Below are 12,552 nucleotides of genomic sequence, written 5' to 3' on the forward strand. Positions count from 1 at the left end.
GCTGCAGAGCCCCCCCCGCGCCGGCACCGCGGGCTGGCCCTTTAAACCTGCCGTGGCGGCGCGGCCGGGCCGGTGCGGGACACGTGAGGCGGCGGCGCGTTCTGCCGCCGCTGCCCCGGCTGCCGTGCTGCTCGTGTTTTATCTGGCCGGCCGCCAGGCCCCCATCGCCGGCTTTTCGCTCTGCCTCCTTTTTTTTCTTTTTTTTTTTTTTTTTTTCCCCGCACAGCCCCCTCCTGGTTTTTCCACCCACGGGTAAAGGTGACTTTTCTTTTCCTCCTTTTTTTTTTTTTTTTTTTTTTTCTTAACTCTCATCCTAGTTTAGTCCGTGGGCAGGACTCGCATAATAATATTTCCAGTCTCAGCAACTCGCATCACAGACACGAACTCAGGACCGCCCCCCCCCTTTTTTTTTTCCTCCCAATCTCCCAAATCGTTTTATTATTATTTTTTAAGTGATCGCTCCTTTTGCGCGCTGCTCCTGCTGCTGCCGAAATCCCCATCTTCCCAGGGTGCATGCTTTTGGCAAGATTGTGCAGTGTTCTCAGTCCATTTTCAGTGTGTCTTATCTTAATTTGTCCTGATCCGATCTAAGCGCGATAGCCACCACTTGCTTTCAATTTGTAGGATTTTTCCCCCCTTCTTGGTTTGCTCCCGACTACCCTCGGAGTATTTCTCTCTCTCTTCGCATTTCCAGGGTTACAATTTACTCTGCCTTTTTTTTTTTTTTGCCTCCCCTCTTTTGAATTGCTTCATGTTACTAATCATTCCTAAATTGTAAGACAGATTAATTCCCCCTCCTCTTCCACCACTACCAGCACCACTACCACCATCACCTCCTCCTCCTCCTCCTTCTCCCCTTCTCTTCTCCTTTTTGGCAGCACCAGGACGTCCGGTGTGGTGGTGGCAGCGAGCAGCAAAAGCAGCAAGAGCTCGTTTTGATTCCTCCCCTTCCAAGGTGCTTTGGAGAGACTGGTTTCAGGCTGAGCAGCAGAAGTCACGATGAGTGCACAAGGTGAGGGACCCGGTCAGCCTTCCACTGCTGCCCAGGAGCAACCTGCAACCGCAGAGCTTCAGAAGAGAGGACGAGGCAGACCCAGGAAACAAACAGAAGTCAGTATCGTATAAATACGTAGAGACGTAGATCTGTAGTGTTGTAGGCATTTACATGTACGTATTGTGCTGCAAATGAAGCAGTCCTGGCGACGGGGCGGGGGGCTTTGTTGTGTGCTGCTTCTCGGCGAGGTGGTGCAGAGGCGTAGCGAGGGGCTCCGCCGGGCGCCCCGGCGGGGAGACTCCGGGGCCCGAAGCGGCGAGGCGCTGCCTGCTCGTGGCTGAGCCGCGGAGCCTCCTCGGGACTTTCACTATTGTGCAGGGAGCGAGCTGGGGCTTTTCAATGTAAATGGGGAACATGGAGCAGCGTGGCTCCGACCAACCAGCGCTCGCTGGGTCATTTCGAGCTGATTTTAAAATTGCGAAAGAGAGGAGCAAGGAACTGGGCTCTCCTGTCCCTTCTCTCTCAGTCCTCGCAACAGCTCACTCTGTGCGTGTGTGTGTGTGCGTGTATGTGCGTGTATCGGGTCCCACCGGGCGCTGCTGCCGCCTCCGATCTTGACCAGCCCAGCCCCTGACTGCCCCTAGATCCTGGGGCTGGGGGGAGAGGAGGGTGTCTAGAAAGTCGCATAGTTTTTTTTTCGCTCCCCCCCCCTCCGCCCCCCGGCTTTCCCCCCTTCCTCACCTCCCTCCCTCGCCCCCGTCATCGTATGCAGAGAGGTGCCCCCGTTGCCGGTGGAGGTGGGGGAGGTAGCCGGAGGGGGCTTGCCCTGTATTTGCAACACCTTTTGCCTTTGCTTCGGCGCTTTTGCAGGCAGGTCGAGGTGACGGGAATGATGGGTGTCTGGGTGCGGGGAGCTCCTTCCCACCCGCACCCACAGGTCCCGGGTCCCGAAAGGTCCCGCTGGGCTCCTGTTTTTGACTTGCAAGACCTGAATCCGCGCTAAGGTTGCTAGATCCATTCATTATTCCCACATCCCTCTCCCTACCACCACCTTCCCTTCCTTTCCCGACGTGCCATTGTCGCATTGCTTGGAGCTGCCGGGCCGCGCTCAACCCCCACCGCCGGGTGAGGGGCCCGGCAGGAGCCCCCGCGCTCTGCAGCCCCTCAGGCGGCGCCGCCGAAGGGGGATTTTGCCTGCGGATGCAACCAATTAATTCCCGCAGCTCGGCGGGAGCTGCGCGAAGCCGCCCGCAGGCTTTTCCATGCCTCTCTCGGAAGTCCCGACTGAGGAGTAGGGCTGTCCATGGAGTTCATTTTAAAGCGAGCTTCCGCGGGCTTTAAACATGTTTACTCCCATGCATTTGGCATCAGCCCCGCTGCCACGAGAACCTTCGAGGAGCTCGAAGCGCGGAGGAGCTGAGCGGCAGAGCCCGTAGCCGGGGGAAACCCGTCTGCTTTACTTCCCCCCTCATCCCCCATCCCCCGCTCCGGTATGGTCCTGTAAATTGCACAGAAAATACTATTTGGAAAGCCATAAAAGCGGAGACCCCGGTGTTCTTGCTCTGCCCTCGGTGACACTCCACCGGACCAGCTGTGGGCTCTGACCCCCTTCCCGCTTCACCCTCTGGCTGCCCTCGCTCAGCCCCGGCAGCCGGCACCTCCGGCCCTGCGGACTTGCGCCAGGACTCCCATTTTCTTTTTCTTTTTCTTTTTTTTTTTTAAATTTTGTGTCCCTTTTGTTTTCTTTCATATTTTTTTTCCTCCTATAGTATTTGAATGTATGGAAGTGAAAGAAAAGCGCGTCTCCTTCAGTGTGCTCAGCCCAGATGTGCAGTGCCTGCGAGGCTCACCACTGAGCTGGAGCACTTGGGGAGTCCTCTCGCCAGCGTCCCCTTAACCTACCCGGGAATTATAAAAGCTGAAGGGGTTTAAACTGGTTTAAGTTAGCAAACAGCATTTAATTAGTTTTACCATATCCTGTAACCTGAATGAAATGTATAATATTTAAGACTAGAAGAGTTTTATAGTGTTTATGATTCACTGAATAAATATTTGGAATCCAAACTCTTAGTAATTCATACCCAGGTTTAAGGACTGGATATTTACTGTTGGGCAAAGGAACTAGTTAAGAAAATAGCTAAAATAATCAGTGTTCCTGTCAACTCATCGTAGAGTTGGAGTTTTGTTTCAGATTTTTCTTTGGTAGAGTTTTTTTTGCTTACTGTTTTCATAATTGAAGAAACTTTTGCATTTGCATTTTAATACAAATGAATTATCCTTAGAATAGGTGTGAATATAATGCCGACTGCAGAACAACAGGAAAAATCCCCCCTTCCCAATATTTGTGGCCTTGAGAGAGAAACAGTCTCAGCTTACTTTACAGTAATCCGGTATTTAACTTTTTTCCCAAAAGAAAGTTTGTGCTAGAAGCTACATGTTATAATTCTGTCTTGCTATAATGAAATGCAATTGCAATTAAATGGGTAACTATACTATTTGGTGAATAACCATTTTTATATGAGGGAAATCACAGCTATCTTTAAAAAATGTGTTTCCTTCTATAACTTTCATGTTAGAATATGCAAACTTTTCAAAGTTTTTTTATGCAACTTTAAGGAAAGTTAAACTCTTTTATTATACAAAAGTGTTTGGGGTTTTTTTTCTTTTAACTGGAGTTATTTAATTTTTCATGTTGCATTTTTAATAGTACATTATTTATACTATTCATATGTTTTAAGCAACTTCTGTTATAGTTTATCCTTCAGATCTTCTGAGTTAGTTGTTGCCTTTTGCCACAATAGCGTGTTTTCCTGTGTTTAGGAACCAACTGGTGAACCATCTCCTAAAAGACCAAGAGGAAGACCCAAAGGAAGCAAAAACAAGAGTCCCTCTAAAGCAGCTCAGAAGGTGAGATTATTAAAGGGAGTTACTAATGCTGGTTTTTCGTCATGATTGGAAAAAATCCAATTGTTTAGGCTATGAACTGTGGGCTTGGAACCCTTTTAATAATGGAAGCTACATAAAGCATGAATTTTGCATTTTTAAAATTAGAATTAACATGAAGACCCAAAGTACAGAATATATAAGGGCATCTTTTTAAGTAGTGTACAGGTTAGTGAAATAACATAATGTATTTGATGAGAAACCATTGAGATGTCCTGAATCTAGTAAGGAAATGAATATTAAGGATATTATTTTCTTCATTACAGTTTTTTTAAGAGGAAGATTAATTTCTTGCCCACTTACAGTTGTTACTACTACAGACCAAATCTGTATATTAAAGCTGAGTGCTTTGTCAAACATAGGTTAATTAGAAGTAAATCCAATTACGTGTTGATGGAAATAAGTGCATATATTGAAATTTACAGCTTTAAAATGTGATGCTAAAGTAAACTGTGAGTTACAGTAAAAGCCTGCTATATCTTGTTTAGTAATCAGTTTCAAAGAGACTTTTACTGGAAGTGCTGTTAGTCTTCTGAACCACTACTTCTACTTCATAATGGGAGCAAACTTTTATTCTGGTAGTTCTGAATGCACTGAGCTATAGAAGCTCTCTGAAGTCACTGTATTTAGTGCATGGACTTTATATCGCAAATACAGTGACTTAATTTTATTTGAATTGGGGAAAACACAGCATTAAAAAACTGTAGTGTCAAGGCAAATAATACCATTCTCTAGGAAATATTTTAGGGAAGGGAAATAGTTGTGTATAGACTTGAAAACAAATATGGGAAATTTGTTTATGTTGATGGGTATACAGCACTTAGCACTAATTTACAGGTACTAAATAGGAAACAAAAGCTTCCAAAATCTGGTAGTGAACTGTAGAGTTTACTGTGTGTCAGTATCTTTCAAGGAGGTCTGTGAAAAAACCTGTCTGAAAGGTATTTTTGTCCTCATCTAATTATGGTTCATTTGCCTATGGTACTGTCCAGAATTCAGTTTATAGTTTTCAGTGTTATAAATTACTATAGCAACTACTGATAAATATTAAATTGTTAGGAAGTGGCTGTGGTTTCATGTCTGTTTTGTTTAAAATGTTTTCAACATTTGTGTGAGTTTTCCAACTCTTTAAATTCAGATTTTTAAATCTTTTTTTATTACTTTCTGTGCTGGAAAAAAACCCAGTATATTCTATCAAAAAATTCTTGAACTACTAAAAAATGCTTTACAGGTTAAGTATTTAAAATATGTCAAAGTCATTCTTCAAGGTAATGTACTTAAACTGTAAGGTTTTTTTTTTTTTTAGACAGTAAAAGTGTTCCTCAGATTTACTTTAAAATAGTTTAAATGTCACTCAAGAGAAAAGAAGGAGCATTTTTTATATTAGTCTAGCAAATCCAAATGTGAGCATTAGTATTTTAAATATTACTCCTAGTAGTGTTGGCTTTCCTAGGAGAAATATTTGTAATAAGATTAGATTTTAAGTAATTCATAGAAATGTGTTTTTAAAAGATTCTTCTAAAAGAAATACTAACATTGTTTCATTTACATGAGTGATTTGGAAATCAGTATAAATGGAAAATAACTTAAAACATTCATCTATGTATAGGTTTATCAAGTCAAGAGTTTTCCAGATGATTCTGGTACATAGTTGTGTTTTCTTAATCTAATTTACAAACTGAGCAATTTCCTTGTAACAGTTTGATTTTCAGAATGCATCAAGTTACTGCTGTAATTAAAGCAAACCCTTTTGGGTGTTGCTAATGTAAAAAATTGACCAAAGACCACGTCTTTTTTTATAATAAAAAAAATCTTTGAGGGGTATGTAATTACAAGTCTTACTGGTTTCTAGGTTTGTAGATAAAGCATATAAATGTTTGATAAATCCTCTAAAACATAAAACACTTATAAAGCCTTACTAGAAGAAAGCGACTGGGATCTCATTTCAAATAAATATTTTAACTTTTTCCAAATTGATAATTGACCCTCTATAAAATGGTTCAGCTTCTCACCAGGCATCTCAAAGTATCTTTTAATGTAATATTAATTCCAATAGTTTTTCTAACAGTAGTATGCCTGGGAATGTTTTGGCACTGTAGGAGAGCTTCATTTGGTGGTGAGGGTATCACCTCTAAAAAAAATGAGCTATATGTTTGATTTTGAGGTAAACATATTTGCACATGCATATGCATACATAGATTTATTAGGATTTTCTCCAGCCTGTCTCAGCTCTTAAAAAGAGACCTGTCTATCTTAGCTTAAGCCCCTCTACATGTGAACCTGGGTGTACTATACACCCAACTGGAATTTGCTGGAATTTCTAAAGAATAGTGTGCGTTTCAAAGGGAGCTCATTGAAATGCTTTAGAGTGTTCACAACATGTTACATAAACGTTGACCAGGAGAACCCACCAAGCAGCCATAAGAAGGCACTCATGATTAATTGATTGGGTGTTCTCTTGCAAAGCATTACACATCACAATTAAAAATGTATTGCACATTGGCAGTGAGTTAAAAATACTCCAGAACTGGGGCTTTGTTTTGCTATACTTCAAAAAGGAAATACCTTTAAATCGATTGATGGACAGTTTACCCTGGAATCGTGGTTGTGTTGTGTATTTAAAATTTCTTAGTTGACAGGATTTTTCTGTTGTTTTGTTATTTTTTTTTAAGTTTTCAGAGCTTATGTTTGGTCTTAGTAAACTGGCCTTGGGGCATCTGAAAGCAAACTGCTTGGTAGGAAATTAGCAGTGTGAAACTTGACAATGCATACAGAATGTTGCAAAACTAACTGAACAACTAATAATGTGGCAATTACTCTAATTTTAGGTAATATGCCTTTTTTTTTTTTTTAAGCCTTGCACATCACACGTGCCTAACTTGTTATAAATTGGACACAGAAGGTAAACTGTGTTTTAGAGAAGACCAAACCATTTCTCAATTGTTTAATTTTCACAAACAGAAGGAATACAATGTGTTAGCAGATGAGAAGAGATAGATGAAAAAGATTCCTGATCATCTTGCACTTAACTCCCCACAGTTGGGTTGTTACCTGCGTCTTTAAACAAGTTATTCTGTTATTAATTTAAAATATGTGTAAAAAAGAACAAAATGTGAAGTGGTTTTTCTTTCTCCTGAAGCACGACTGGTTTTCCAGGAAGATGCTAGTGGGGATCTTCCTTTTTAATTTCCTGGGTGTTCTGTGTTTGAGTTTTATGTATTGGACTGAGCTGTGTTCCCAGCCCATCAAATTTCCCTTTCAAGGGCTTTTCTTTCTTTATCTGCTGTAGTTTGGCTTGGCAAAAATACTGTATAGGCATAAATACTCTCCTGATTGGAAGCAGGAAGCACGTTTGTGAGGTTAAAAAAAGAAGTGATAGATACTGTGTTTTTGTCTTTCAAGAAATTGTCAAGAGATTGTCCCAGGAATATCTAATGGTAAGAGTTCTTCAGTAAAATTTACCTTCAGTTAAAATATGTTGGGTTTTGTTGTAGTTATTAGTCTAGTGAGATACACTGAAAATACCTACAGAGCTTGATAGTCTTCTGAAAATCAGAACTTGTGATCCTGTGTGTGACTACACTTGCTACTGTCTCTGCATTGCATGGTCAGAGTTTGGTATGTAGAAGTGCATGTCCCTGGGTTAAGCAGTCCAAAGGTAAAAAAAAACAAACAACAAACAGAAAAACACCAAACCAGAGAAGTGCATGTTACCAGGACTCTACCTTGCATTCATTCACAAAAATCTTTCCTGTGCTTCTTTCATTTTCACCAAACCAATCATTACAGGTTTAAAGGGAAAATACAATCAGATTTATCAAGTGATTGTCGCATGATTATTGCACTGAAAAAGAAGAGATCTCAAAATCAGGTATTCTGAGCAAGATGGGGAAAGCAAAAGACTCTTGCTTAGAATTAAAATGGATGAAGCAGGACATGGAAAATGTGATATTTTTGCATTTATCCAATGCCTAAGTTTTTTTTAAGAGTTTTCTTTTTACTAAATGACTGTGGATTTGTTTTTTGTGTTTTTTTTTTTTTGAGAGGGACATGTTCCTTTGCAAGTGTTTTGACACGGTTTAGTAACAGTGATCTTCCTCCCAAACTCTTGCTTATTTCACCTGACTTAAAGCTCTGACACATTTTGTTTGAGATCCCAGCAGATCAGTTTGCAAAGTGGATAGAGTTCTTCAGATTTGGATTCTGTTGCATTTGAGTCTTCCTTGACAAAGGATAGATGCCCAAAGAGTGCTTTATTGCCACTCAATTATTTATACTTGTCTTGTCTTGATAATTGCTTTCAGTAGTACAGCCTCAGTTTCTGCTTGGGCACAGCACATTTTTGCAACAAGGAAGCAGAGATGATGGGCAGTCAAGTCCAAGGGTTGACTGGAGCTATTTGTAATCAGAGTTTGATGGACCTGTGGTACAGGGCTTAGGTGGATTGTAAATCTGCCTGGGGTCTGTTAGCTCGCTTCCAGACAGCAGTAACTGGAATGGCAATCTTTCTCACCTGGGACAAATAAAAAACATTTCCCACATAGATCATGTCCTTAAAAGTGGATCAATTTAATTTTGTTCCTAAAATGTGACGTATCAAAATCGTTGTATTCATATTATAGTTTATAAGAAATTTCATGTTTTTTCTTGGAATATGTTTTGTGTTTGATAACATACCCAGCCCTTCTTTAAGTTTGGTGATTTCACATCTTAGCTGTGTGGAGCAAAGTCATGCCTCATAACGTAGCACCAAATGTTAAAAAAACCCTGACTAAACACCACCTTTGAGTGGTATGGCACTCTCTCTGGGTTTGCCCCTAGCTTCAGAAGCAACACTTTAATTAAAGCAAAAGCCAACAGACTGATGTGTTTCTAATGATGCAAATACCTGTGCAGAGGAAAGGCAGTGTTTGGGCACTTACATATTCCTTCTCTTAATTGAAAGTTATATGGAGAAACATTGTATTATTGATCTGATATGCAGTAAAACAATTTTTTCAAGTGCTTAAACTAAAAGACAGTCTTGTGCTGTTGGAGAAAATAGAAGCTGTGTTTGCAAAATGCAAACTAAAAAACAATGTAGGGAGAAAGAATTGGAGTATTTTCCTAAACTTCATGACTTTATCACTACCGCTGTACTGGCACTACTCCTTTTTGTTGTTCCGGAAGTGTTTTGTCTTTCTCTTCTCTTGGAAAGGACATGCAAACATCCACTTTGGAGGTTCTTGTCATTTGTTTTCTGCAGTTTAGTCTGTGAAAATCTTGCTCTTTGCTCACAGAATTGCTCTGTATCAAGACATCATCTCTGGCATGCCTGACTGTTTGCTCAGCTCACCTCTGGGAAAGATTTAGTTTTGATAAATACCGTGGAAATGTTTTTCTTCTAACATGAGGTAGAAGTCATATACATCAGGAATTTAGTGCCTTTCAATTGAAAGGTCCCCAAGCACTTGACAAACTGATACCCAAACTAGCCAGCAGGAACACCAACCACTTCTGACATGGACCGTCCGATGGTAAAGCACAGCACTGCTCATGGCAAGTGGCCACACTGTGTGACAGTTTTGCAGGAGGCAAAGATTAGTTATTCAGAGAAATCTCTCATGTTCTTTTTCTAGAGACTAGATAAGTAGATTATGCGCTGTAGTTAAAGTTGCAATTTGTGTCAAGTTTGTAGGAACTTTAATTGTGAGACAAAGTAGGTTTTGTTTCCAAAAAGTTAATTCTTTTTTAATAATTCATTTTTAATAGAGTTTTGGAAAAGGATCTTTCCTTCAGATGTGGTAATACATAGAAGAAAATAAATGGCATTAGTGCTTTGATAACATGTAAGGTGTTGATTTGTTAAGAACAATTTTAACCAATATTTTCTTTTAAGATTTATGTCCAGTGTTTCATGAACTAAACATAGATGCATGGGGCTAAAGCTTGTCAAAACTAAATCACATCCTTTTTTTTGCATCCGCCACGTTATAAGGTATAAAGAAATGAACACTTATAGGAAACAAAACTCTGAAATAGACAGCTACAGGATATAGTAAATGCACTTTAACAAGTATTCTCATAAGAGGGTTTCACCTTACATGTAATGCTGGTATAAACGATTAAAGCTCAAGTTTACTCTTTTAACAAGTCTGAGTGATAATTTTGCCCTTTAGGAGTGTGAATTTTATTTTTCACAGCTTTCTTATTGGCAAGGTATTTATTTCAAAGTAATTGCGTTTAACTCACAGGGCAGTTTTTTTGTAGAGATTCCTCCACTAGTTCCTCAGCTCAGGTTCTCTTTTAGAGAGATCCGATTTACACAGCATTAGGTTACAGTATATGTTACAGAGATTGACCAGCAAGTGATTTATTTAATGGCACAGTTGATTTCTAAGGGCAAATCAAATACACATACAGTTAACTGGAGAAAAAGAAAAGCAATTCATGTGTATTAGAAGTCTTCATTCTTGGGGACTTTGTATGTGGCAAGTTCTGCCCTGACTAAAGGTAGTGGCAAAATCCTCATAACCCTCAGTGGACCAGGATTATTTACCTGGTGGAGTGTATGGATGGGCATAGATTATCTAGAGAAAATAACCTGCATTTTTCATTTCAAACTCTGTATATATTTTAGTGCAGTGCATAAGTACTAGTATTAGTAGTAGTGCTATTCACAATGTCACACAGTAAATTAATGGAAGAGTCTGTAAGAGGACCCATATTTCCTTTACATTGAGCTCTAGGAACAACCACTGGGCTTCCATAAATACAGCTGTCACTTTTAGGGCCCTTTCCATGCTGGAAAGGAAAGGTGTGTTTTGGACAGTAAAAGGTTTACTTACGGCTGAAGGCTGTGCTTTTACCAGGAAAACTTCAAGTGAAAAGTAGAGAAGTTATTTCCCAATACGAACACAGACATGTTCGTGATGATATTCTGTCCTAATCCATTTCATGCATGAACATAATGAGACTAAAAAAGGAATTAGAGGTTCTATAAACTGCTTTGACCGGGCTTGAAACAGGCTGTATTTTTAATTTAGTAACTTCAAGTACTTTTTGATAGCCTGTGAAAGACTAGATTTGATGTTTCTGGGGTTTCTCAGGTTTCCAGACTGACCTGCATTCCCATCCTCAGCCTGCACATTCCATGGCTGGCCTGGGTCCGGGCACCTAGGCTCTACTGTGGACTCTGAGCAGCTGGGTGTGTGTGGCCATGCTCCTCCATGCCCTTGGACAGAGTGTGGGTTAGGGCTGGGGGCACCCTTGGGCACCAGTGAGGCATTGCCTGGCCACACTGGCTATGAAATGTCAGAAAAAACAACATAATCACATTCTACCAGAAAACACACAGATTAGGCAGGGGACCTGGTGCCACCCAAGAGATATAATTATAGCTAATGTTACAGGAAAGGAATTCCTAGTTACCGAGGCTGTTAAGTAATGCTGAGGTATAAAATATGCTGTATTTCTTTTCCCTTTACAGGGAGCAGAAGCCACTGGTGAAAAGCGACCCAGAGGCCGGCCCAGAAAATGGGTAGGTATTTCACTTCCAGGTTTATTTGCTGTGTTATAACCATGTTATTAAGTACATTCTTTTAGAGAACAATAATTTCTGTTTCATTTGTAAAAAAAGAGCGTCCATCTTCTGTGTCTGCTTGTTCCGGTGGATTGACTAAAGGGTTAAGATAGCAGAGAAGTTAACCACAGTTTCCTACCTTTAGACTCTGGTAGTTTGCTCAAGACATTTTACAATTAAATGTTTGCTGGGAGTGAATGTTTATGTGTCTCTTATCAGCATGAAAAGAGGCACAACTCTTCCTTCAAAAGAGAGTAACAATGAGATAACTTGTTCAGTAATTGAGTAACAAAGGTTAAAGGGGCACTGTCAGACATCAGAAGGTGATAAGATTCAGATGTAGTGTGCACAAGATAATGTTTAAAATCCAAAATGTCTTTGTCCTACATTGCCTGGAAACATGCATATTTTCCTTAAATCCAGCAAGAAAGAATACAGATGAACAGCAGGATACTTGCACTTCGAATTTATTTTTTCCATTCAGAGGTGTTTTCATGCCTCATATATTTGTAGTGACTGGTAATACGTTTCATTAAAAGTTTCCGCTTTCCCTGGCCCCATTTAGTCTGTAGATGTGTCTATCAGACACATGTGTTTTTATTCTTTGACCATGGAAATATTTCAGTCTTGGATAGTTGAAGTTCTGTGTTTTCACTGATGTTTACAGCTAATGAGAGTCTGCTTGTGCACCTTTCATCTCCATGTCTTTTACTGATGCGTGGGCTTTCATAAGAAAAGTGATTGGGATGTCACTTGGAAAACACGATTGGGTATTAGAAGATACAAAGGTGTGGCTGTGTGCTCCATCACAAGTTAACATTTCTGATTTTCCTTTTCCAGTCCCCTTTCCCTTTCCCTAGTCAACATTTTTCTTTAAACTTCTTTTTCAAATCTCCCCCCACCCTCTCAATTTTAATCCCTTATTTCACTCTGCATTCTCTTTCTCCTCTGCAGTCCTGTCATTTTCCCCCTCATTTTGTTCAGTTCTTTTGCATAGCTTTTACAGAGCTGTAATAGTATATGCTTGCAAAAGCTCAAACACCACCAGAAGGTA

The 12,552-nt window shown here is 40.4% G+C and overlaps 1 protein-coding gene across 1 annotated transcript in view; it reads left to right on the plus strand.

Moving 5' to 3' along the window:
• Window positions 1–412: 412 nt before the first annotated feature.
• The window catches only part of HMGA2 (high mobility group AT-hook 2), a 107,489-nt gene continuing 95,349 nt past the window's right edge, over window positions 413–12,552 (plus strand). The window contains exons 1-3 of the mRNA XM_050325374.1: window positions 413–1,110; window positions 3,815–3,901; window positions 11,406–11,456. Of these exons, the coding sequence (XP_050181331.1) occupies window positions 1,000–1,110; window positions 3,815–3,901; window positions 11,406–11,456 (249 nt within the window). The 5' untranslated portion in view covers window positions 413–999. The remainder of the gene's footprint in view (window positions 1,111–3,814; window positions 3,902–11,405; window positions 11,457–12,552) is intronic.

The sequence above is a fragment of the Myiozetetes cayanensis genome, unplaced genomic scaffold (genome assembly GCF_022539395.1).
Source record: "Myiozetetes cayanensis isolate MyiCay16 unplaced genomic scaffold, myiCay2020 scf3, whole genome shotgun sequence".
Classification (NCBI taxonomy): domain Eukaryota; kingdom Metazoa; phylum Chordata; class Aves; order Passeriformes; family Tyrannidae; genus Myiozetetes; species Myiozetetes cayanensis.